At 55.2% G+C, this 26,139-nt stretch overlaps 1 protein-coding gene and 1 long non-coding RNA gene across 4 annotated transcripts; both read left to right on the plus strand.

The window, feature by feature from the left end:
• Positions 1 to 32: 32 nt before the first annotated feature.
• On the plus strand, positions 33 to 10,199 carry LOC123597040. The gene is made up of 2 exons (XR_006711924.1): positions 33 to 174; positions 9,934 to 10,199. It is a non-coding gene; the product is annotated as an uncharacterized LOC123597040 (long non-coding RNA).
• A 3,999-nt stretch (positions 10,200 to 14,198) lies between these two features.
• On the plus strand, positions 14,199 to 23,652 carry GABRD (gamma-aminobutyric acid type A receptor subunit delta). Of its 3 annotated transcripts, none has more exons than XM_045475318.1 (9): positions 14,199 to 14,425; positions 19,058 to 19,170; positions 19,467 to 19,534; positions 19,630 to 19,850; positions 20,593 to 20,675; positions 21,136 to 21,273; positions 21,951 to 22,106; positions 22,341 to 22,552; positions 22,870 to 23,652. In XM_045475318.1, the coding sequence occupies exons 1-9, from the start codon at positions 14,358 to 14,360 to the stop codon at positions 23,167 to 23,169; spliced, it is 1,359 nt and encodes a 452-aa protein (XP_045331274.1). In that variant the 5' UTR covers positions 14,199 to 14,357; the 3' UTR covers positions 23,170 to 23,652. The 3 variants fall into 3 exon arrangements, with proteins under 3 accessions (XP_045331274.1, XP_045331275.1, XP_045331271.1); XM_045475319.1 differs by lacking the exon at positions 14,199 to 14,425 and adding an exon at positions 14,542 to 15,028; XM_045475315.1 differs by lacking the exon at positions 14,199 to 14,425 and having other exon boundaries at positions 18,306 to 19,170.
• Positions 23,653 to 26,139: the final 2,487 nt, after the last annotated feature.

Raw genomic sequence — 26,139 nt, forward strand, 5'->3', positions numbered from 1 at the left:
TGGTTCTGTCCGGCGCGCCCCGCGCAAGCGCAGTGCGCCCGGGATGCAGGCCGCGTGCGGCGGGGCTCGGAGAGGACTGCGCCGCCGGGAGGATCGGACCCGGCGCCGGGTCGGCGCTCCGGGTTTGGCCCAAGGCGACCTAAGTTCGGACGGGCTGTCAACCCTAAAAACTAGGTGTGTTCACGTAAAATCTGCATTTCCCCTGCTTTGCGCAAGGGGCGGGGGGTGGGGGGAGCGGGCACAACGAGCAGGCTGCGCTGGAGCGGAATCGAGCCTCGCCTCGCTCCCCCCCTTCCCCCGTCCCCCGAGGCCCGGGGTCGCCGTTATACCGTAACTCCTGCCCGCCTTTCCTGTCAGACGACCTGCCTGGCGCGGGAGTGTGTGTGACGAAGGGCATCTCCCGCCAGGCCACACAGGGGGCGTCCGGCCACCCGAGGGCGTGGGTGCACCTCTGCCTTTGCAGAGACTTGCGTGTGACTTGCAAGGTGGCTGGCCCCGCTAGCCGCGTGCTGGCTTTGACCCCTGCCTCCTGGTGCCACAGTGAGGTCCAGGAAGTCCTTTAAGTTTGTGCAGGGAAGACGATCCATCAGGGCCACCAAGCCTCGCAAAAAGCGCAGCAAAGGTGGGAACGGTGGGAGCCTGCCGGTGGCAGCACGCTCCTGCGCCTCATCGCCCGCTGGTGTTGGCCAGGGCTTCTCCCTGCTCAGAGTGAGGGACCTCGGGGGAGACCGAAGTCACCGTATCAGCCCCCGGTGGTAGCCCCTTTACCAGAAATTCTACTTCTCTTCCCCACCCACGCACATGGCGACATGGCGGGGCTTCTTTCTCCCCAGCTTTGCCTTTCTGGGCCTTTCCACATTAACCATCAATACACTTTCTACTGTAGAAGGAAAGGAAAGCAAAAGACTGAAAACACTCCAGTGTTCACCAGTAGGAGCTTCACCAGTAGGTGTCGGGAAGGTGTGCAGCCGCGCCCTGGAGCAGCTGTGAAAGACTGCTCCCATGTTCTGTCCCAGAGTGGCCCTCAGAACGTATTGTTAAGAAAGGTAATGATAAAGTTGCAGAACAGCGTGTATGGTATTTTACTAAGAAGGGGTAGAAGCAATAAGAATGTACATGGCTATTTTCCTACCTTGAAAAGTAACGTACAAACGGTTACCCACCAGGGTCAGGAAGGTGAGGTGTGTGCAGAAGCTAGATTTCTCCACATGTGCTTGTCCCTTTGGCTTTGGGACTGTGTAATGACAGAGCCAAAAGTAAATCAATTCCTAAAAATTGGAAGCAAAATGAAACCAATGATCCTAACGGTATGTCAGGTTGGGGGCTTAACCACACAGAAAATAATTCAAGTGACATTAAAACCCAACACTTTGTACATAAGTAGTAATGGCAAAAAGAGCTGCAAAGAAATCTCAAACTGTTTGCTTTAATCCTGGTCTTGGTAATAACATTGCTGTTGCTATTTTGGAATTGTGTAAAGTGGGATAGAGCGATTAAGTAGTGTGGTTAATATTAGGAGCCAATAAGGGCACCTGGGTGGCTCAGTACGTTGAGCATCCAACTTTGGCTCAGGTCAGGATCTCGCAGTTTGTGAGTTCAAGCCCCACGTCAGGCTCTGTGCTGACAGCTCAGAGCCTGGAGCCTGTTTTGGATTCTGTGTCTCCCTCTCTCTCCCCCTTCCCTGCTCATGCTCTGTCTCTATCTCTCAAAATTGAATAAACGTTAAAAAAATTTTTTTTAAATATTAGATGCTTTTAAATATCAATGCTTTTAGCTTGAGAGAAGAGATGGAAAATAAGTTAAAAACCTGTAATCTTGGATTTCAATGGGAAATATTAGTATGACTTAATATCTTTTAAAAATGTATTTCTTAGCTCTATCCACTGGAAAGGTCTAGAACTGTCCAATATGGTAGCCACTGGACACATGTGGCTATTTAAATTGAAAATTAAATTAAAAAGGGGAGCCTGGGTGGCTCAGTCGGTTAAGCGTCCGACTTTGGCTCAGGTCATGATCTCATGGTTGGTGAGTTTGATCCCTGTGTCAGGCTCTGTGCTGACAGCTCAGAGCCTGGAGCCTGTTTCAGATTCTGTGTGTGTGTGTCTCTCTCTCTCTGCCCCTCCCCCACTCACAGTCTGTCTCTCAAAAATGAATAAATTAAAAAATTTTTAAAAATTAATTAAAATTAAATACTTGAACAGACATCTTTACACCAATGTTCATAGCAGTGTTATTCATAATAGCCAAAAGGTGGAAACGACCCAAATGTCCATCAGTGGAAGAATGGAAAAGCAAAATGTGATATGTATATATAGATATAATAGACTATTTAGCCATAAAAAGAAAGGAAATTCTGACACATACAACATGGGTAAACTTTGAAGACATTATGCTGAGTGAAAAAAGCCAGACACAAAAGAAGAAATACTGTTTGATTTCACTTCTATGAGGTACAGGGAGTAGTCAAATTCGTAGAGACAGGAAGTAAAACTGATTGCTAGGAGGTGGGGGTGGGTGTGAAATGGGGAGTTAGCGTTTTTTTTTTTTTAATTTTTTTTTTTTTTTCAACGTTTATTTATTTTTGGGACAGAGAGAGACAGAGTATGAACGGGGGAGGGGCAGAGAGAGAGGGAGACACAGAATCGGAAACAGGCTCCAGGCTCCGAGCCATCAGCCCAGAGCCCGACGCGGGGCTCGAACTCACGGACCGCGAGATCGTGACCTGGCTGAAGTCGGACGCTTAACCGACTGCGCCACCCAGGCGCCCCGGAGTTAGCGTTTAATGGGGCAGAGTTTCAGTGTGGGAAAATGGAAGGGTTTTGGCCATGGGCGGTGGTGATGCTGGCAAATAATGTGAATGTGCACAATGTTGTGACCTGTACACTTAAAAGTGGTTAAAAAGGTAACATTTATGTCATGTATACTTTACTGTAAGAAAAACATTTCAATTAAATAACATTAAGAATTCCGTTTCTTGGGGCGCCTGGGTGGTGCAGTCGGTTAAGCGTCCGACTTCAGCCAGGTCACGATCTCGCGGTCCGTGAGTTCGAGCCCCGCGTCGGGCTCTGGGCTGATGGCTCAGAGCCTGGAGCCTGTTTCCGATTCTGTGTCTCCCTCTCTCTCTGCCCCTCCCCCGTTCATGCTCTGTCTCTCTCTGTCCCAAAAATAAATAAATGTTGAAAAAAAAAATTAAAAAAAAAAAAAAAAAAAAGAATTCCGTTTCTTGGTTTCAAGTGTTAAATAGCCCCGTGTGGCTAGTAGCTGCTATATTAGGGCAGATATAAAAAGTTCTCATTGTTCTCCCGGGCTGCACTGGTCTAAAAACAAACCAATTCAGGACAAGCGAGTACTCTTAGCACCCAGATTGTTGTCCCTACATGCCATTTCCCACCAAAACAAGCCATAGCTTCATAGGAACATGACTGATTTCAGACCTGAGGCAGAAAGCACACAGGATGGGGCTGCCTGGGGGGCTCCGTTGGTTAAGCATCTGACTCTTGATTTCGGCTCAGGTCATGATCTCCCGGTTTGTGGGTTTGAGCCCTGTGTTGGGCTCTGTGCAGACAGTGCGGAGCCTGCTTCGGGATTCCAGACTGCCCCTCCCCCACTGGCACAGGCACTGTCTTTCCCTCATAATAAATAAATAAACATCAACACACACACACACACACACACACACACACACACACAAGATGGTCCTGGAGCCTCTTATCAACAGAAAGCAAGGAAATTATCAGTGGGACCAGCATTGCATCAGAGGATTCGCTAGCCGGAGGCGCTCCCACTAGCCAAAGTAAGGACAATTTGAGTATCAAAAAGAAAAGTAAATGTAACAGGTTGAAGCATGGCAAATGTGTTAATATCCATGAGCGCATTAAAAAAAATAAAATCTTCATTGATCATCTTTGACAGATGCTAGGATACTAAGTGACTATTCTGTGGTAGCCGCCAGCCATGGAGGAGGCTCCACTCTGATCTCCCTTCCAGAGAGAATTTGCATTCAACTGCTAGGAGTGCAGCTGGCTGCCCGCCAGGTTCAGTACGCTGAGTTCACTCTCTTTCTGGGTCGTCTCTGGTCAGACATGGAGCATGGCGGGGGCTCTGGGTGGACCATACCCATCAACCCAGGACTCCTCTAATGGACAATCTCTGCGCCAAAGTTCCTCCAACCCCTTCCTTTGGGTTGGCCCAAACTTCGTTAGATTTGCATGAGAGTTAGATTCTCTCTCCCCGATTCTACTTCCCACTTTCCATTCACAGGCTTCAGATCAGTATTGCAGTCTGCCGACTTCCTCGGCCCAATTTCACTCCCCACCCCCACTCCTGATCTTTCATAGCCATGAGCCCCCAATGAATCTCTTGCATTCTGAACGCCATCTCACGGTATGCTTACTAGAGGACCCAAATAAACAGAGTTGGTAGCAGCAATGGTCCGAGAAAGTAGATGGTGAGGTGGGGATTTGTAACTAGATCACTCGCTGCCCAGCTGGTAGTGAGCTGCTCATCCTGCATGGTGTGTGGACGCCTTGAACAAGGAGGCAGCCCACTGGCAACATTTTCACCAGGAATAAATTGGGAGAAGAGCGGTTGGTACGGTGACTGAGAAGGATGTCTGTTTGGGAGGGTGACAGAGACATGCAAGCACGATGGTCTCGCTGATGCTGACTGGCACTGGCACCCCGTCCAGGGATCTGAGAAGTTGGAGACAGTTAAGAAAGTAAGTGTATTGGCACCAAATGCAAAGGTGACAAAAGCAAAAATGAACAAGCGGGACTATATCAAACTAAACACCGTCTGCACAGCAAAGGAAGCCATCCACAAAATAAAAAGCAGCCTATGGAATGGGAGACGATATTGGCAAATCATGTATCTGGTAAAGCATTAATGTCCAAAATATATAAAGAACTCGCACAATAGCAAAAAATCCAAACAACCCAACTAAGAAATGGGCAGAGTACATTTGCAACAACGTGGATGGAACTGGAGTATATTATGCGAAGTGAAATAAGTCAGTCAGAAAAGACAGATAGATGATTTCACTCCTATGTGGATTTTGAGAAACTTAACAGATGATCGTAGGGGAATGGGAGGAAAAATAAGATACAAACAGAGAGGGAGGGAAACCGTAAGAGATTCTTAAATACAGAGACACTGAGAGTTGATGTGGGTGGGAGGTTGGGAGGGTGGGAAAAATGGGTGATGGGCATTGAGGAGAGCACTTGTTGGAATGACCACTGGGTGTTGTCTGTAAGTGATGAATTATGGGAATCTACTCCTGAAGCCAAAACTACACTGTATGTTAACCATTTGACGATTAAAAAAAAAAAAAAATGGGCAGAGTATTTGAAGAGACATTGTCCCAAGGAAGACAAAGACATACAGATGTCTAACAGGTACATTGAAAGATGCTCAACATCACTAATCATTGGGGAAATGCAAATCAAAACCACACTGAGATATCGCCTCACACCTGTTAGAATGGCTACTATCCAACAGACAAGAATTAGCAAGAGTTGGCGAGGACGTAGAGAAAACGGAATACTTGTGCGCTTTGGTGGACATGCAAATCGATGCAAGCACTATGGAAAAAGCATGAAGTTTCCTCAAAAAAATAAAAATAGAGCTGCCTTGAATCTCAGTCAAGGTAGCTTTGCAATGCCAAGGTCAGGGTCCTGGTTGGGAAAACCTTGACACATCCGATGAGTATATCTGGGTGGATGCCCCTAAAGGTTTTGGCTCCTCAGACTTTTCTGAAACTTTAGAGCCTGCAACGGTTGCTCACCCCTAACTAGGAAGAGCTAGCATTCCCTTATCGGAAGATTCTGTAGACGCTTCGAAAACAGGACAACAAGGTCCCTTTCCGTATCTGCACCCCCACCCCCTCCTGGTTGCCAGCCGGACAACTGGGGAAAAGTCGTAGCATCGCCTCATTGAATAAATGCTGGGCCTGATAAGAGAGAAAGGGGTGTGAAAATTAGCAGCAGAAAAAATCGCTAAAATGTAGCTGGGAGGTTATGCAGGGGGCGCTCTCAGGCCCTACCACTCCTCATCAACTGCTCACCCAGGAAGAGAGGGACCCTGCGGGTGGATGTTTCTTGAGGCTACTCCACCTGCAGGAAGAAAGGCTTTACTTATCACGCCAGCAACAGCCCAGCCAATGGGAGACTCTCACAGCCCAGCCAATGAGAAGACCCTTCACTTCAAACTCCTAGTTTGCGCCCCTGGACTTTTTGCCTATAACCGCCGGCCCAACTTACGTTCCCCCTCTTTGCTCTTTAAAAGAGTCCGCCTCCCCTTTGCTCTTTGGACTCACCAGTGGTTTTGCTGTAGTTTGCTTGCCCACGTGGCAATTCTCTTTTATTCCCCGATAAACCTATCTTTTGCTGGTAAGGTAACTGGAAGTTTTATTTTTAAGGCTAACAGGGGCTATCTGCCAAAGGAGCTGCAAGAATGAGCCATGGAATGGATTTTGAAGGTGCTTGATCAGGGGGCCAAACATGCGACTATAAAAGGGAGAGTTTGTTGACGTAAGGCATTCTCTCAGGATATGGATTTAATACCCTGGCAAGGACCCCAGGGGATAGGAAACTTGCTGCCAAAGTGGCTGAAAATCTTCCAAACTTGATGAAAACAATAAGCCCACAGATCCAAGAAGCTCAACAAACCTCAAGCAGAATAAATATAGGAAAATCGCACCAGGGCACATCATAATCAAATTGATGAAAATGAGAATTAAAGAAAAACTCTTTGGAACGTTCAGAGAAAAAATGCATTGCATACAGAGCAACAAAGTGACGTCAATAATCTTTTTGAGTGAGAGCAACCACACCATCCAGGGACAATGGGGCAACAACTCGAAGACACTGAGAGAAAAGAAGAAAAACAAGTAAAAACCACTGACCATTGAAACTTCTGTACTCAGAACAGCTTTGAAAAGTGAAAGCAAGTTTATGGCATGTGAATTATATGGCAATAAAGCTGTTATTTAAAAAAAATTTTTTTGAACGACGGCAAGCTTCTGCTTTTGACTGAGATGGCGTAACAGAGACAGATTTACCTTCCTGCCTGAAACAACTAAGAAACTGAACAAAATATGTATATACAAAGTGACATCAGCTGTCAGGTTTTTGGACACCAGGGAATTACGGACAGTGATCCCTGAGAGATGGGAGCAAGTTAGGTGAGCCCTTTGGGGATCCCAACTTCTTGCCTGGAGAAAGCTCCCAGGCCACTTAGAAAAGGGGGACCCAGGTGGAGCATGAGCTATAAGGGAAAATTGACAAAATGGATTTCATCAAGATTAAAAACTTTGTGGCGCCTTGGTGGCTCAGTCGGTTAAATGTCCAGCTCTTGATTGCGGCTCAGGTCAAGGTTTGTGAGTTGGACTCTGCAGACAGTGCAGGGCCTGCTTGGGATACTGTCTCTCCCTCTATGCCCCTACCCTGCTCGTGCTCTCTCTGTCTCAAAATACATACATACATACATACATACATACATACATACATACATACCCAACCTTTACCTCTTGGAAGAATAGTTGCAAAAAATGAATAGACAATGGGGCACCTGGGTGGCTCAGTCACTTGGGCATCTGACTCTTGATTTTGGCTCAAGTCATGATCCCAGGGTCGTGAGATTGAGCCCCTTGTCGGGCTCTGCATTGAATGTGGAGTGTGCTTGAGATTCTCTGTCTCTGCCCCTCCCCACCCTGCTTGCTTGCATGTGTGCATGCACTCTCTCTCTGTCAAAAGAAAGAAAGAAAGAAAGAAAGAGAAAGAAAGAAAAGAAAGAGAAAGAAAGAAAGAGAAAAAGGGAGGAAAAATGAATAGATAAGCTCAGACTGGGAGGAAGTATTTGCAAAACATACATCCAACAAAGCCCTTGTATCTACAATATACAAAGAACTCTTACAACTCAATAAGAAGACCAACGATCTCATTTTTAAATCTTGACAAAAGATTTGAAGAAGCACATGAAGAGGTGCTCAGTGTCAACACTCATTAAGAAAATGCACATTAAACCCACGATGAGATGTCTCTACATAGTTACAAAAATGGCCAAAATTAAAGACTCCTAAGCACATGTGGATAGGGAAGCAGAGCATCTGAAAATCTTATCCCTCGCTGGTGGGAATACAAAATGGCACAGCCACACCAATATAGATTGGTAGTTTCTCATAAGCATACCTTCCCCTTAAGATCCCACAATCCTAGAAGTAGGTATTTATTCCAAGAAAATGAGAATGTGTGACCACACAAAGACTTGCACTTGAGCATTCAAAGCAGCTGTACTCCAAACGGATGAAAACTGGGTACAGCCCGAATGTCCATCAGCAGGTGGGTTGAGGCAAACTGGGGTATATTCATACAAAGGAACACTCCTCAGCGATAAAAAAAGACACATCCAATCCACACTACTATGTGGGTGAATCTCAAACATTGTACTAAGTGAGAGAAGTCTACTTTGTTACTACTGTGCGAGGAATTCATGCCGTGTAACAAACGGCCAGGGACATGGTGGGTAAAACAGCATAGTTATCACCCAGCTTTTGTAGGTCGGGGTCCCAGCTCTGTCTCTCACAAAGCTGTGACTAAGATATTGGCCAGGGCCGCAGTCATCTAGAGGTTTGTCAGCTCTGTTGGACCAGGGGCTGACAGTCCCCCGTTCCCGGCCCGCTGAGCCTCTTGCCATAACGGCTCTCAACGTGGCTGCTGGCTTCGTCAAAGTGAGCAAATAGAGTGCCAGCTAGACCCAAGTCGCAGTTTTTTTACAAGCTGATCCTGGGAGTGAGGTTTTGTCACTGTTGACCTATCACCGAAACAAGTCCGTGGATGCGGGTCCCCTGCCAGGGAAGGGGTTGCCCAGTATCAGGAGGCATGGATCACTTAGGAGACTGCCACCACTGACCTCATGCTGTGGGGTGCCATTTACATTATACTTTAGAAAAACAAAACTAGAGTGACAGAAAGCAGACGCTAGTGGTCACTTGGGACCAGGGCCGGGGGGAGATTGACCGCAAAGGGGCAGGAGGGAACATTTTAAGCTGGTGGAAAGGTGTAATGTCTTGATCGAGATGGTGGCTATGCAATCCTACGCACAGCTCAAAACCCATAAAATTGTATACTTAAAGTTGGTGCGTTTTATTATATGTAAATTGTATGTCAACAAAACTGATGGAAAATGAAATAAAATGAAACAGAACCTAGATCCAGGCCACAACCCCACAGGCCATGCCTGACCTGACCTGGAGCCCCCCCCCCCCTTACTTGCCTCCCCTCCCTCACGTCTTCTGTCACAGCCCACACTGGCCTGACTTTGTCTCTTTTTGAACTTGCTGGCTCATTCCAGCCTCAGGACCTTTGCATTTTCTTTCTTTCTTTCTTTCTTTCTTTCTTTTTTTTTAATTAAAAAAAAACTTTAAAGTAATCTCTACACTCAATGTGGGGCTCAAACACACAACCCAGAGACCAAGAGTTGCACATCCACCAACTGAGCCAGCCAGGCACCCCAGGACCTTTGCATTTTCTATTCTCTACCTAGAGCACTTACCTGGGCCTTGATGTGGCTGGCTTTTGCTCCAGGAGGGATAGGATATAATTCAAGTTTCAGCTAAAATGTTACCTCACCACAAGGTCTTTCCTGACTGCCCTAACTGTCCCCCTTCACAGCAGGCATTTCTTCCTTCACAATGGTTTGTTCGTTTACTAATGGTCCGTCTTCCACCCTCTAGAAGGGGAGCTCAGTGGGGATCGGGACCTTTTATATCTTCTTCGCACCCAACATCTAGACGAATACTTGGCATGCAGCAGGCTGGATAATCCTACTAATATTGGCTAAATGAACATTGATCTGTGTGTGGGGTTTTCTTGAGGAAGTCTGATGAAGGTAATTGAATATTAAGTATAAAAAAGATTACTGTTTTTATTTTCCCAGCGTCCTGTCCAGAGGACCAGCAAGGAGGACCAGCGAGAGGTGAGGGAAGCAGTGTCTTCCTGTCACAGAGTTCGGGGGGCAGCCTCACCCCAGCTGCCAGCGGGGCCCCCTTCTCCCCAGAGGCTCCCTGAGAGTTTCTATGTGGTTGATTCCGTGTGGCTCTATCCCAAGTGGAATGTTTTCCCCACTGGACTGACAGCCTTTGTTGTTAGGAATGCTAATTTGTGTTTCATGTTTGCTGCCACGTGAAAGAATTCAAATCACTACTTTGTTTTTTTGAGAGAGAGCGAGCGGGGGGAGGGGCTGAGAGGGAGGGAGAGAGACAGAATCCCAAGCAGGCTCCATGCTGTCAGTGCAGAGCCCGATTCGGGGCTCAATCCCACAAACCGTGAGATCAGGAGTCAGACATTTTACTGACTGAGCCACGTAGGCATCCCCAAATCACTACTTTAAAAAATACAAAATAGAAGAATAGAATTCTCACTTCTCCACATTAAATATGACCAATTTTTTTTTAAGTTTATTTATTTTGACAGAGAGAAAGCATGAGTGGGCAGAGAGGGAGGGAGAAATAAAATCCCAAGCAGGCTCTGCACTGTCAGCACGGAGCCTGAGGCAGGGCTCGAACCCACAAACCGTGAGATCGTGACCTGAGCTGAAGTTAGATGCTTAACCCACTGAGCCACCCAGGTGCCCCTAAACGTGACCAATTGTACTTGCGTGTCTATTTAACTCGTGTAGAAAACATTCTGAGTGGCCAAGTTCGATTGTGCATTGGTTCTCAGGGCCTCGATTACTGAGAACAGCATCCCAGCTAAGCCCTGTTTCCTGTGGGCCCGTCCTCTGTCTAAGCAGACAGACGACCTCAGGCGACTGCAAGTAGTTTGCTTTTGATCTTTTCTGCCAAGTTTCCTCAGCTTCTCAAATGAATAGATTCCATCTGAAAATCATAGCGTTAATAATTACATCCTGAGCTCGAGAAAATTCTTCTGTGTCCCTGCCATTTCTCTATTTGGTGCATTTTCCCCCAGGAAAATAATAAAGCAACCTCACAAATATATCAGGCAGGGATTTTAAATTTAGCTAGTGCTGTTTCCCCTCCCGGATCCCTATGACTCACCTCTACCTCCCGGGGCCCATCCTGCTGCCAGGATGGGTTCAGGCCAGCTCTCCGCCCAAGCTGTAGACTTAGTGCCGTCCCTTCCCTTTTGCTGTGAGCACCCGGCAAAGTGATTACCCAAAAGGTAAATAATACAAAAAAGCTGCAGGCTGATGATCTCAAGAACCAAAGAGACCAGCAGACCACACTTTTGTGGCTTTCCTAGATGCAGCCTAGGGCATTGGTGTGCTCTGTCCCGGGGAAGTGTTGCCCATGACTCCCGGGGACTAACTAAGGAGACGGTTTCCATACCTTCCAGGGCCGAATGCATGATTGTCCTGCTCAGTGCCATATGGGGAGAGCATGACGCCTCCCTGCATCAAACAGGAGAAAGAGACAGACGTCACTGCCCTGAGCTTGAAACCAGAGGGCCCTGCATGGGTCCTGCCTGACGGAGAGGTCACCATGTCGAAGGGAGGCCATGGAGAAGTTAAGTAGATGTGCAGGGATCAAATGCGTTAGGTTGAAATTTGAGTTTCTTTTTTATCTTCATTCCTGTGGTCTGGCACCAGGCCTACTGTTCTGTGCTCTTGGTGATACCAAGAAAGGGGCTGGGGCTGCCGGGGCGTCTGGGGAAACAGCACAGACCTCATCTGAAACAGACAGCCTTCCGCTGGGGGAGACCTCTTCTTACGGATTTTGAGTTTCATCAGAGTCGTACTTGGAGGGTGGGTTCTCCCCCCTCTCCCGTAACAGGCATGGAATTAACACAGGGAGTAACCTACATATTTTCCAGAGAAGGGAGGTGGCCTGACCCAGACCTCTGACTCGGGGAGCATTTCCTGAATCCTCCAAGGGAGGGGAGAAGTAGGCTGTTTCCATTTCACAGGTGTGGATGATGCTATAGTCTGGGGCTCGCCTCAGCCAGGCCGGTGGCTGGCCAACACAGAACCAAGGGCCTGTTTCCTGACCTTTGGTGGGGCTGCCCTGCATTGGCTCTCTGTTCTGGGGCAGCTGGAGCTTGTCTGAATGGGGCTGAGAATGAAAAAAGGGGGGGGGGGGCACTACCCGGTTACATCCAGAAGTGGCCAGAAGCTAATTTTCAAAAAACTTGAAGCAGGAATAATGAAAATCCCCATTCTTCAGGTCCAAACAGACCAATCAGGGGCAATGGAGAACTAGAATGAAGCTTGCAGACTCTGGGGAAGAAATTAAGCGTTTCGACTGAAGGTCACTGAATATCCTGGTTACTCCGGACAGAGCTGCTTCTAGAGAGATCTGCGGGAGGCGAACCATACGGCAGGTGGCAGGTCGGGTGTGTGCCCGGCACTTCCTTCCCTCTTTCTCCATTCACGGCTTTGAAACAGGCTTGCCTCCAGGGCTTGAGGAAGATGAGGCGATTTGGTGAGAAAACGGCCAGAGCTATGGCTAAAATGCCCGTCCAGGACAGCTTTGCAGTGGAAGGTTTAAGGTTAGTTTTGTGCCTCAGGTAATAGAGGCAAGTGAAGAAGATAGCGATAGAGTCTGGTTCGCCTTGAGCTAATTGAGTCAAGTGATTCAAGGTTAACACTATTTCTCAGAGGCTGTCAGCCGCGGACCTTCTCAAATGCGCAAAGGGGTGTGTGGGTGAGCCCCGCCTGGCTGCCTGACCAGCACATAGATCAAAGCCTGGGACTGAAAGGCAAAAACCCCGAGCAGCAGAGGTGCTGCTGACCAGGCTCATCTGGCTGGCTTTTGGAGACTCTGAGCCTGGGTCCTTTCCTACATTTATTAAGCACTTGTTATGTGCCAGAGGCTTAGACATGAGGGGTTCTGTGAGGAAACAAGCAGATAAGATCCCTGTTCCGGTGGGGGAGTCATAACAGTGCCAGTGGGCGCTCACGGCCCGTGCTCCGTGCCAGGCAGTGAGCTCTGTGCTCACTTTGTGAGGGATGAACTCCTTGCTCTCCCAAAACGTGTGCAGAAGGACACCCAGGAATGAGGCCAGGAGGCCCCAAGACTTGTCCAGAGCACACGCACATGTGCAGCGTGTGATCATTCTGGGGTCAGTGCTTCCATACCCAAAGAGGGCTGGCACAGCCCTGCAGGGAGGCGTTCACGCTGAGACCTGACTGGCTCTCTTAGGGCCCGTTCCTGGCTTCAGGATAGAAAGCTGGGAGCCAGCCCCATCCTTAGACACTTGGCACTCAAGACTGTGCTGGAAATTCCCAGCAGCAAAGCCCTTTCTCCCTGCCCCTTTCTGGCCAGCGTCTGCAGTCATGGGAGCAGACTTAATGCCCTCCGGGACAAGTTTGCCCGTTCTTAGTGTTTTCATGGGAATTCACTTTCTGTTGTCAGCTGATATGGAGTCCAGAAGTGAATAAATGAGACCCAACAGAGATTAAAGTTTGTGATGTCTTTTGAGGGGAATTGCGCACAACTTCTGTTGGAAAGAATTCAAATAGAGAATGCTTAGGGCCCGGACTTCCTCAGCGCTTCGCGGGCCGCAGAGGGCAGATGTCACCTTCCTTACAGCCCAGCCATCTGCAGTGCCCTTCCAGAGGCGGGCACAGGTGTGACGGAGCCTGACCAGGCGGGACAGAGAAGTCGCTGCATCCTGTGACCAGGACCTCAGCCAGAGGAGCAGCCGCACTGCCCCCCACCCCCCCACTTCCCTCCCGGTCAGGCCGACCCAGTGGGGGCAGTGGTCCCTCGGGCTCTGGCTCTGCCGCGAGTGTGAGGGGCTTGGAAGGAGCTGCGGGTTGGAGGGCGGGGGGGTCTCTCCCAGTAGCCGGTAAGGCGCAGGAACGCTAGCCCCCTCCCAGCACCGCCAAGTCTCCAGGACCTGTGACCCCCACGAACAGCCCCGGGACGAGGTTCACCGTGCCCGTCTGTCTGCAGGCGCCTGGCCAGGCAGCGGGAGGCTGCGACCAAGCGGGTCGTGGGCCTGGGTCGCCTCCCTGGCAGCGGTGGTGCGACGGGGAGTGCGGGACCCCCCCTCCCCGGGCCCCGGAGCGCGGCCCGCCAGGGAGGGGGGCGCGGCCAGGCCGGGCGGGAGCCCGAGGCGGGGCAGGGCTGCGTGGCCCAGGAGCGGGGAGGAATCGGCGCGGCTCCCAAGTGCGGCGGGGGCGCGGCGGCAGGTGGGGGCGGACGGGCGGGGCGGCCCGGTTCGGGGCGGGGCGGGCTCCGGGCTCCGCGCTCGGTCCGCCCTCGCGCCCGCGCCGCGCGCCCTCCCCGCTCCCCGCCCCGCCTGTGCCGCTGCCGCGGCCGCCGGGAAGAACTTCGCGAGCGCCCGCGACCGGCCGGACCCCGGCGCCGCCCCCGGTCCCCGCCGAGCGCCGAGGCCATGGACGCGCTGGCCTGGCTGCTGCCCCCGCTCCTGATGCTCTGCGCGCAGCAGCACCGCGGCGCCAGGTGAGCGAGCCGGGTCCGCGCGGCGCCCGGGGCCGCCCTCGGTCTTCCTCCCCGCCCCCACCCCCGTCTTCACCTTCCCCGTCGACTCCAGTCTTCGTCTCTCCCCGCGAGCACCCCACCCCCACCCCATGTCCCCCGCGGGCCCCTAGCTCCGGACTCACCGCTGCCCTTGGGGCCGCCCCCGGGTGCTGTCCGCCGTCCCGGTGCTGAACCGGCGCCGCCGAGCTGCGCGCGGACGTGGGAGCCGCTCCCAATTCCCGCCCCCCACCCCCCGCCCCGGTGCCTGGGCTCGCGTGGGGTCCTCGGCCCCAGCGGCACCTGGCCGGTCCCTGGCTGCTGGTGCCCCTCCAGGCGCGGGCTGAGCGCTCGGCGCGGCACGAGCTGCAGGGAGGAAGACAGGAACCATCCCGCGGACACGGGGGAGGAGGCTCCCCTTCCCCATGGGAGCCGAGCTGCACAGACACGCTTCCGCTGCAGCCCGCAGGGCTGGGGGGACGGCATGAGGGCTGTGTGTGGTCGCTAGAAAGTTCGGGCCCAGGACGCTGTGGAGTCTCCTTCCAGGGGCCATTTCAAATGGCAGCCTCTCAACTCTGGAGCATGCAGGTGGGAAGGAGCGAGCTGCCTCTGGGGGTGGGGGGCGGTGAGGGGGTGGAGGACAGAGAAGACTCAGGATTTCTAACTGCTGGGGGAGGGGAGGAGGGCTCTGTCTCCCCAAGGAAGGAAAAGGCTAAGAAGGAGGGTCCCCATGGATTGTGGCTTCCTCCCTTTGGCTTCTAGGGACCAGTAGGGTCCCCAACGTCTTCTCTGTCCTCTGGGGACTTGAAATGGGCTCCGGGTAGTCTGGCATCCCATGGCCATATGCCCGCCACCTTCCTGGGAGTTGTGAGGGCCCTTTTTGAAAATCATCTTAGTGCATGGGCTGCAGACAACCAGAGCAAATACAGCACACCCCTCTGCCCCCCAGCATTCCAGACTTCTGGGCAATCAATTGCTGTCAAAGGCCTTAGAAACTGGAAATGGTTGAACATCAGCCTGTGTTTGGGCTGTAGGCACTCAGGCAGCATGTGACACGGAGGTGGGGGGATGTGGTCAGAATGTCCTTGTTTGTGGGGTGGGGGGCAGAGCCAGGAAGGTCTGAGTCTGGCCATAGGGTGGTCATCGTGCCGAAGGTCACAGGCAATGTTGATCTGCCCCTGTCCTCGGAAGGCTTCATTCTCTTATCCAGCTCCATGGCCCTTTTCCCTTTTCCTACTTCAAGGTAAGGGGAAGGGCAAAGCATTGAGGCGTGGCCGTGGATGTATGTGCTGGAGGCCTGGGATCAGCTGTTGGTCCAGCATAGCCACGTAGCTGTGATTCTGGAGTCCAAGCTGCTCTGAACCTCAAAGCCTCAGCCCAAGTTTGACACCAAAACTCACTTGGTGGCCAAGCCTGTTCTGCTCTGACGTGAAGCTCACTCACCCTACTTTTGGGACCTGTTTGTACTTTCCTGCTGGGAAATTCTCCAGACCACCCCCGCCCCCATCCCAAGTCCATATGTACATTATATCGCCTTTCTAAAAACTGAAACATCCTGGTCTCTGTCCCACATCTGGCTTGGAAGTGGGGGGTAACGGGTGTGCCCGTCTGCCCGTGCAGGAAGGCTGGAAGGCTGTGGCCCCGGCCGGAAGGAGAGCCTCTGGGCTTTTTGGGCCTTGGCGGGCGACCTTCAGACAGAGCAGTGCTGTCAATCTGGCGCCTCCTCCCCTGCCAGCTTCCTGTCCCTTCACCCTCCACTCCAGAAGCAGGTCAGCACCCTCCTTTCCCTCGGTCTCCAGGTCCTCACATCCGGAGTGGTAGGGGGACAGGAGATGCCTGTCCTGGCTGCCGCTGCTCAGGTCACATCCTGGGCTTCCCAGCAGGAAAGTCTCGGTGGTTTAGAATAAATGTGCTGTGCAGCGTTTGTGGGTTGGGTCAAAGCTGTGCCTTCCCTGAGTCTGAAGACCCGCTCATGTGGCAGGGGCCCGAGCTTGCTGGCTGCACACCCTCGTGGGTGGCCCTCTGGATTGCTGGCATCTCCACCTCCCTGGAGAAGCTGTGTGTGTGGCTCCTGCTTTGCTAGCTCACCGTGCGACTGTCGTGCTGTTCCTCTTATCCTTGGTAACTGAGGGGCCAGCGCAGCTAGTGCTGCTCCGAGAGCAGAGTTGCCAGGGACTGTGGGCTTGTGTGTGCATGCTGGAAGGGTCCTTGCAGGGAGGAGGGCCCCACCGCCTTGCTCAGCTGCACCCACCTTTCCTCTCTGGCCCCAGGGGCACGGACAAGTGACAAGGGTGGGCTTGTGTACTCAAGGGGCCAGTCGAGGGAGGGAGGCCTGATGGCGCCCAAGCAGCCGCCGCCAGTGTTTCATGGTGCCCACTTCACCCCAGGAGTTTGAGCATGTGTCTCTGAGTTTCTCTGTCTGCACAACGGGAGCCCCCACCCTAGGCCATCTTGGGTTTCAAGGCGACCAGATGACGCAGAACCTCTCCCCCAAGGTGCTGATCAGAGGCACCACAACCTCCCCCCACATAGAGCGTGTACCCCGTCCACTCCGTTACCTGCCCACCTAAACCGTGCGAGGAAAGCAGGGCTCTCCAGCACCCGGGCTAGCATTAGTACATCCTCCTTGGATGGCCCTCGACATCTCTTCACAGCTGGAAAAATGAACAGCCCCTGTGCTAGGTGAGAAGTGACACGGGGCAGGGAGTCCGTTCCCTTCACACCTCCTGGGGGTGGCAAAGTCTAGGAAATCCACTGGCATCCTGCCACTTCAAGGCGAACTTTGTGGCCGGGGGCTTACCTGTGGCCTTGCCTTGTGCCTGGGAGTGGGCATGGGACCCAGCTGAGGGAAGGGGCGCCTGCCTGTGCCACCACCCTGAGGCCAGGGAAGGATGGTATGTCTCCCGACAGCCTTGTTCCCGGCAGGCGAGCCGCTGCGGCAAGATGGCAGCTGGGCCAGTCCAAAAATAAAACCTAATTCGAGTCCCTTTACGTCTGATCGTTAGGGTGACCTCCATTTGCACTTTTCACTGTGCTTTACTTGGGTCCAGGACTTCATTCAGTTCCTCCTTATACTTTGTTAGCAAATCACCGGCCCTACCCCCACCCTGGACCAGACCGGGACGTTGCCTAGAGGCCCTAAGGTGGTCCTACGGGATAAGTCAGGGGTTTGTGAGTGTCCTTAGCTAGGGAGCTCCTGGTTCAAGTTTGACCTTCTTCCAAGGACCAGCGTGTGGGACAGAGGAGGGGCTGGGTGCCCAGCTGCTGGTGCTTCCCTAACCCAGGCAGCCTTCCAGGTGTTTGAGAACCCACCTGTGAGTGCAGCGTCATTACAGATAACACAAGAGAGTTATTCTTGAGTGCCCTCCTGAATGCCCCCCTCACTTCCTGCCTGACTGTGGATGGGCCTTGCCCTGTGGGCGGGAGGGGGTGGCTGTGTGACTTCCTGGGGCCTGCAGTAACAAGTGACCACAGGCTAGGGGTCTTAATAGACATTTATTCCTTCCCAGCTCTGGAGGCCAGAAGCCCAAGATCAAGTCCAAGGGCAGGGTTGATTCCTTCCGGAGGGTTCTGGGGGAGGATCCATTCCATGCTTCTCTCCAGCCCTTGGTGTCCCCTGGCTTGTGGCTGCATGTCTCTGGTCGCTGCCTCTGTTGTCACATGTCCTTCTCCCTGTGCGTCTGCTTTCTCTTCTTATAAGGACACCACTCATTGGATTGAGGGCCACCCCAATCAAGCATGGTATCATCTTAACTAATTATAGCCCAATTTCCAAATAAGGTCCCATTCTGAGGTTCTGGGTGGACGTGAGTTTTGGGTGACCCGGTTCACCCCAGGACAGGTAAGCACAAGGAGGGGTGGGTGGGTGGACTGCTGGGGGGCTTTGGGCAGTCTGGTGTGTACAGGCCACAAGATGCCACGTGTGGAACGCCCCCTGCAGCCCTGCCAGAGACGACCAGCACGGGCTGTCATTTGGACTAGTCTGCAGCCACTGGCACGGCCCCAGCCACTCTGGGGTCAGGCTAAGCCTCAGGAGCACGTGACAACTGGGGATCACTGCCGCCAGGGCTGGGCCGGCCTGGAAAGGCACGGAGAGCAGGAGGTCGGCTCCAGCGTCCCCATGGGCCCTTAGCCTTGGCCTGGGTCAGGTGTGGGACCTCACCCATCCCCTCCTTCTCTCTGTTCTCACCTTCCTGGTCACGCAGCTCTTCTCCCAGGTCACCTCCTGCAGGACACTTTGCCATCAGAGGCAGAAAGGGGGGCCATGTGCCTTGTCAGGGTCCTCCAAGGCTCTTCATCCAGAGTCCCCAGGGGCCGGGGCTCTGGGCTGGTCACCCTCCTCGAACCAGTTGTGGAGGGAGGCCGGGGACTCTGTGTGACCTGGAAGGCTCACTCAAGCCTAGGTGGGCCGGCGGAAGCTGAGCAGAGGCTGGTGGGTGAGGTGGAGGAGTCCTGGGGCTCCTCGTTTCTGGCAGGATTCACTGGGACTGGCCAGGTCCCGCCTGGAGGGGCTCTCGCCGTGGTCTCCCCCGCCCGCCCCTGGCTTAGGTGCCGAGGAAGGGAGCTGGGCTCTGTCCCTGGCACCCTGCCTGTGACCAGTGGGCCTTGCGTTTCCAGAGCAATGAATGATATTGGGGACTATGTTGGTTCCAATCTGGAGATATCCTGGCTTCCCAACCTGGATGGCTTGATAGAGGGCTATGCTCGCAACTTCCGGCCTGGCATTGGAGGTGAGGGCGGCCAGTGGGGGCACGGGGGAGTCTCCTGCGTCCGGCTGTGGGGGTGAGCCCTGCCGGCCCTGGGCTGGCTCCCTCGAGGGGTGCGTCTGTGGTCCCCAGGGCATGTGTCACACCTCGACGGTAGCCCCCCGCCCCCAGGAGACAGCTGGGAAGGTGGGTCTTCTCAGAAGGGTCTCGTGGCAGACTCCCTCCAACATGGTCTTCCCTGCAAAACCCTGGCTGACCCCTGTCCTGCCTGCCTGGGCTTGCGCTGGGTGGGGAGCCTGGCTTCAGCCTCTTCCCTGCAGGGCCTCCTGTGAACGTGGCCCTCGCCATCGAGGTGGCCAGCATCGACCACATCTCAGAGGTGAATATGGTAGGTGCTGGTCAGCCTCCACCCACCCCTGGCTGTGGGCCCCCAGGAGAGGAGCGGGGCTGACGGCCAGTGGCCCTTCCCGCCTCCCACTGCAGGAATACACCATGACCGTGTTCCTGCACCAGAGCTGGCGGGACAGCAGGCTGGCCTACAACCACACCAACGAGACCCTGGGCCTGGACAGCCGCTTCGTGGACAAGCTGTGGCTCCCGGACACCTTCATTGTGAATGCCAAGTCCGCCTGGTTCCACGACGTGACCGTGGAGAACAAGCTTATCCGGCTGCAGCCTGACGGGGTGATCCTGTACAGCATCCGGTGAGCCCTGGACCGGCCCCCCCAAGATGCTCAGACGGGAGCCGGATGGGTCGTCCGTCCTCTGGCGGCGCCCCATGCCGCCTGGTAACGGCAGCTGCAGAGGTGGCCGCGGGAAGAAGCGCACGGATGCAGCTCTGTGGCCAACACGGTGGCTTTTGGTTTTTCACGTGGGGGTGAAATTCACATAACATACAATTCACCATTTGAACGTGAAGGACCCAGCGGCATTTAGCACGTTCTCAGTGTTGCGCAAACATCCCGTCTGGCTCCAGAAGGTCTCATTCCCCAGGAAGGAGACCCCACGCCCATTAGTGCTCGCTCTCCATCCGTCCGCCCGCCCCACCGACCTCACCTTCCGGATAAAGTGAATCATGCAGCACGTGACCTTCTGTGTCTGCCTTCTGTCCTTTACCCAGCACAGTGTTTTTGAGGGTCGTGGTGTTTACCGGGATGTCATTTCTGTTTACGGCCGAGTAACCTTCCGCCACATGGCATCCACTCATCCGTCCGTGGACACTGGACCGTTTCCACTTTTTTGGCTATTGTGTGTCGAGCTGTCCCGAACATACATGTGCATGTATGAATATGTGTTTTCTGACCTGTGTCTTTGAAAAACAGAGTTAGCGGCCAACATTTTAAAAACCAGGAGATTAAAAAAATCTGGGGGGTGGGGCAGGAGGACCTCAGGATTTCGGGAGCTGGCCTCGCTCCTGGAGGCCTCACCAGCATGTTGTCTGGGCAGAATCACCTCCACGGTGGCCTGCGACATGGACCTGGCCAAATACCCCATGGACGAGCAAGAGTGCATGCTGCATCTGGAGAGCTGTGAGTGCCCCTCCGGGGCCGGGCAGGGGGCTCTGCTCGGCAACTGTGCTGCGGGGGGAGAGGGGACTCGGGCCGCCAGGGACCTTTGCAGCCGGCCTGGCTCGGGGACAGGGAAGCGTCTGGGATAGGACCCGTGGAGCGAGGTTGGCTCAGTGGTTCAGGCCAGGAGGGCTGAAGAGAAGGCAGAGAGGGAGCTGGAAGGCCTGGGCAGCCCGACCCTCTGCCCACGGGTCACAGACGGGTGTGCCGCCCAGACAAGGCATGTATTTGTGTCATCGAGCCAGCGTGACAGCCCCTGCGAGTCACCTAGAGATGGCGGCCTGCCCTTTCTCCAGCTCTCCTGGTCCTGTCTGCCTGCCGGAGGTTGGGCATGGCCACAGGCCTTCTCGACCCTGGCTGGGTGTCCTGTGCTGTCCCCTGCCCCCTGTGCCGGGGGACACCACCTGGGGCTCTCCTGCAGATGGCTACTCATCCGAGGACATCGTGTACTACTGGTCTGAGAACCAGGAGCAGATCCACGGGCTGAACAAGCTGCAGCTGGCCCAGTTCACCATCACCAGCTACCACTTTGCCACGGAGCTCATGAACTTCAAATCGGGTAACGCGGCTTCTCGCGGCCTCTTCTTGGGAGCCTGGCTCGCGGTCTTCTAGCACTTTTAACCAAGCCGTTAGTTGGCTCTGAGGACCCCCTGAGGATGCCCCTGGAACAGCACTGATGGGCACAGGCTGCACCCGACCGAGGGACTCAGGGCGCCACAGTGCGGATACGGGTCAGGCTCTCTCTGCCTTGTTCCTCGGTCCTTGGTTGCTTCCTGCAGGCTCTCAGTGCTTGCGGTTTGGGGGGGACACGAAGGGTGTGGGGCTCACCTGGGGCTGCCTTTGTCCTGACCCCTCCTGCCCCTTCCCAGCTCCTACTGCCTGCTCATTGGTGCCAGCCGGCCCAGCTGGCTCTTTCCTTTCGCTTGGCTGGGCTCCAGGGAGGGCTGGAAGAGCTGGCCACACTCCGGGACAGTGCCCTGGGCCAGTGCAGCACTGGGATCTTTCTCCTCTCCTGCCTCCGGGTGGCCCTGCCTCTCTCCCAGGACAAGGCCCAGGGCACAGGAGACTCCTGATCCATCAGGCTGTGTGGGGAAAGTGGGGAAGGCAGGGGCCTGAGGCTTGAAGTGGTTGCCCCCCTCCGTGCCTGCCAAGCCCTCCTCTCCACCCGCACCCCCTGCCCCCCGGTGCCACAGCGTGTGGTGGGTCAGGTCCCAGCAGGGAGCGTTTCTCCCGCAGCTGGTCAGTTCCCTCGGCTCAGCCTGCATTTCCACCTCCGGAGGAATCGGGGCGTCTACATCATCCAGTCCTACATGCCCTCCATCCTCCTAGTTGCCATGTCCTGGGTCTCCTTCTGGATCAGCCAGGCAGCGGTGCCCGCCAGGGTGTCTCTAGGTACGGGGCCCTGACCTTTCCTCCGAGGGAGCCGGTGAAAGGGCGGGAGCCCAGAAGCAGGGCGCCAACCCTGCTACCCATGAGCCCATGTTTTGCCTTCCAGCCGCTTGTTCCAAGCCAGTGGCCAGCCAGGCCTGGTCACAAGAGTCTGAATTTCACTTGGGCTTGGGGCAGGGGTGGGGAGGGCAGGGAGGTGGCAGGGGCCCCAGCAATGGCACCACCCATTCCCGGCAGGCATTACCACGGTGCTGACCATGACCACGCTGATGGTGAGTGCCCGCTCTTCCCTCCCGCGGGCCTCGGCCATCAAGGCGCTGGACGTGTACTTCTGGATCTGCTACGTCTTCGTGTTTGCTGCCTTGGTGGAGTATGCCTTTGCCCACTTCAATGCTGACTACCGGAAGAAGCAAAAGGCCAAGGTCAAGGCCACAGAGCAGAGAACAGAGGTGAGGCTGAGCCTGTGGGCGCTCTTGTGTTCAGCACCAAGGACAGCCCCCCCCCCCCCCCCCCCATGCCCTTCACACACACCCCCTGCCACCGACACAGAGGGGCAGTGCTGGTGGGGCCACTCTTCCTGGGACCAACTCAGGACCCTCTGCCTACTGCTCTGGGGGGTTCGCTTGCAGCCCCCGGGCACAGGAGAGCAGGCCCTGCCTGCTGCGGCTCACAGCGACACTTGCTGAGGGACTCAGCCGTGGCCCGGGTGGGGGGTCCTGGAGCGGAGCCCGCCCTTGGCTCAGCCCTGCCCCGTCCCCCTGTGCAGATGGACGTGAAGAATGCCATTGTGCTCTTCTCCCTGTCGGCCGCTGGCGTCACCCAGGAGTTGGCAGTGTCCCGCCGGCCCTGCCGCACGCCTGGGAACCTCATGGGCACCTACAGGTGTGTGGAGATGGAGACGGGGGAGGCCAAGAAGCGGGGCGGGCACCGCTCGGGGGGCCAGGGAGGCCTCCGTGGGCTTTTCAAGCCCATCGACGCAGACACCATCGACATCTACGCCCGCGCAGTGTTCCCTGCTGCCTTCGTGGCGGTCAATGTCGTCTACTGGGCAGCCTACACCATGTGAGGCTGCAGGTACCTATCCTGGATAGGCTGCTTCACCTATCCTGGAGCCCACGGCCACCAGGCGAAAGGCTCTCGGGTGGATCTGCCCCCTCTGCCTGTTTCGAAGGGGGCGTGACAACAGGCCGCGTGAAACAAGAGGAAAGCCTCGGCCTCCCTAAGTACCCCAGGCGCTGTCCCCACCATCACCTGGAAAACCACCCGGGGCTCTCCCACGCACCTCTCCTGCAGACCCCCGGCCCAGCTCCCCCTTAGCGGCAGGGTGCACCTGACCCAAGGCTGAGCCAGGCAGGCTCGTGGCCTCTGGGAAGCTATGCATCTGACTCACAAAACAATCCTGATTCTAGGCACTTGCTCTGTGGGCTTGGGACCGGGTCACGGGAGGAGGCTGGCAGTGGGCGGTGGTACTTTCTTGGTAAAGTGGTGGAGAAGGGCGTCCACGGGCCTTTGGTCCCAGCATGAAATAAAACAAAGCGTTTGGCTGCTGGCTGCGTTCTCTGTTGCTGCGGCTGGGCCGTGGCCGCACCCTGGCTGCCCGGAGAGCTGTCCTGGAGCTGGGGGCTCCATGGGCTCGAGACAGAGGGGCTTGGAGCCGTGTCCCAGAGGCGAGCCATGTGGCCACGTCCTTGGGCCTTGGTGGGAGGGGCAGAGATGCAGGGTCCTGGAGAGAGGCTCGAGGAGTCACTCCCTCCCCCCTTGGTCTCTTGGTCCCGTGGCCAGGGTGCCATTACGCTGCCTTCTCGGATATGGCGATGGGTAAAAGGGGGCCGCTGAGTCCCCAGTCCCCACCACGCACATGGGGTGACACGGTTGCAGGCAGGGTGATGGGAGTTGTTCGTCACTGGAGGTCTGACAGGCAGCTCTTACTAAGGGTGTCCGGGTTTTCCACGGCACCAAAGCAAGGTGAGCCTTCACACTCGGAGGAAACGGAAGCGGCAGTGAGAGGACCGGACCGCTCTGCGATCGCTGTGGAGCCCGGGAAGCCGGCTCCCACGGACAAGGTCAGCCAGGTCCGTGCCGTGCTGTGGTCAAGGAGGCAGCCGGGCCCCGCGGTGCCCTCCTGGTGGGCCCCAGCCCGAGCCACCTCAAGGGGAGCGTGACGATGACTCTGTGCGAATCAGACTCTGTGAATCGGGTGGTCCTACCATCCGCCTCCAGCCTGCACAAACTGCCCAGGGGTCTGCAGTGTCTCCAGGCCCTGGGGACGGGATGCTAGAGGACGCCCACTCACAAAAGGGCCCAGTGGACCATTGAGGTCCAGGTGTTCCAGCACGGGGGTGCCGGGCAGCCGCTCCCAGAAGACCAAGGCTGCGTCCAAGGGCAAAGGAGGGGATTGGTCCATCTGCCCAAACCACAACCCGGCTTATCACCTCCGCTTCCCCCGCCTCTGCCTCCTCCTCCTCCTCCTCTGCTTCCTCCTCCTCCTCCTCCTCTGCTTCCTCCTCCTCCTCCTCTTCCTCCTCCTCCTCTTCCTCTGCTTCCTCCTCCTCCTCCTCTTCCTCCTCCTCTTCCTCCTCCTCCTCCACCTCCTCCTCCTCTTCCTCCTCCTCCTCCTCCTTTGCCTCCTCTTCCTCTTCCTCCTCTTCCTCCTCCTCCTCCTCCTCTGCTTCCTCCTCCTCCTCTTCCTCCTCCTCCTCCACCTCCTCCACCTCCTCCTCCCCCTCTTCCTCCTCCTCTTCCTCCTTTGCCTCCTCCTCCTCTTCCTCCGCTTCCTCTTCCTCCTCCTCCTCTTCCTCCTCCTCCTCTTCCTCCACCTCCTCCTCCCCCTCTTCCTCCTCCTCTTCCTCCTTTGCCTCCTCCTCCTCCTCCTCCTCTTCTTCTCCACCTCCTCCTCCACCTCCTCCTCCACCTCCTCCTCCCCCTCTTCCTCCTCCTCCTCTGCTTCCTCCTCTTCCTCCTCCTCCTCCTCCTCTGCTTCCTCTCCACCTCCTCTTTCTCCTTCTCTGCCTCCTCCTCCTCTTCCTCCTCCTTTTCTGCTTCCTCCTCTTCCTCCTCCTCCTCCTCCTCTGCTTCCTCCTCCTCTTCCTCCTCCTCCTCCACCTCCTCCACCTCCTCCTCCCCCTCTTCCTCCTCTTCTTCCTCCTTTGCCTCCTCCTCCTCTTCCTCCTCTTCCTCTTCCTCCTCTTCCTCCTCCTCCTCTTCCTCCACCTCCTCCTCCCCTCTTCCTCCTCCTCTTCCTCCTTTGCCGCCTCCTCCTCCTCCTCTTCCTCTTCCTCCTCTTCCTCCTCCTCCTCTTCTTCTCCACCTCCTCCTCCACCTCCTCCTCCACCTCCTCCTCCACCTCCTCCTCCCCCTCTTCCTCCTCCTCCTCTGCTTCCTCCTCTTCCTCCTCCTCCTCCTCCTCTGCTTCCTCTCCACCTCCTCCTTCTCCTCCTCTGCCTCCTCCTCCTCTTCCTCCTCCTTTTCTGCTTCCTCCTCTTCCTCCTCCTCCACCTCCTCCTCTTCCTCCTCCTCCTCCACCTCTTCCTCTCCTCCTCCGCTTCCTCCTCCTCCTCCTCTTCCTCTTCCTCCTCTTCCTCCTCCTCCTCTTCTTCTCCACCTCCTCCTCCACCTCCTCCTCCACCTCCTCCTCCCCCTCTTCCTCCTCCTCCTCTGCTTCCTCCTCTTCCTCCTCCTCCTCCTCCTCTGCTTCCTCTCCACCTCCTCCTTCTCCTCCTCTGCCTCCTCCTCCTCTTCCTCCTCCTTTTCTGCTTCCTCCTCTTCCTCCTCCTCCACCTCCTCCTCTTCCTCCTCCTCCTCCACCTCTTCCTCTCCTCCTCCGCTTCCTCCTCCTCCTCCTCTTCCTCTTCCTCCTCTTCCTCCTCCTCCTCTTCTTCTCCACCTCCTCCTCCACCTCCTCCTCTTCCTCCTCCTCCTCCTCTTCCTCCTCTTCCTCCTCTTCCTCCTCTTCCTCCTCCTCTTCTCCTCCTCCTCCACCTGCACCTCGCCCCCTCCCTCTCCTCCTTTCCTTCCCCTCCTCCCCCTCCTCCCCCTC

Source organism: Leopardus geoffroyi, chromosome C1, assembly GCF_018350155.1.
Source record: "Leopardus geoffroyi isolate Oge1 chromosome C1, O.geoffroyi_Oge1_pat1.0, whole genome shotgun sequence".
Classification (NCBI taxonomy): domain Eukaryota; kingdom Metazoa; phylum Chordata; class Mammalia; order Carnivora; family Felidae; genus Leopardus; species Leopardus geoffroyi.

Excerpts from the sequence above, each read along its gene's own strand:
- GABRD (XM_045475315.1), top strand. The coding sequence starts at position 18,705 with ATGTGCCTTGTCAGGGTCCTCCAAGGCTCTTCATCCAGAGTCCCCAGG. Across the intron at positions 19,171-19,466 it reads CTTCCGGCCTGGCATTGGAG|GGCCTCCTGTGAACGTGGCC; the intron begins GTGAGGGCGGCC and ends TCTTCCCTGCAG. Across the intron at positions 20,676-21,135 it reads CATGCTGCATCTGGAGAGCT|ATGGCTACTCATCCGAGGAC; the intron begins GTGAGTGCCCCT and ends GCTCTCCTGCAG.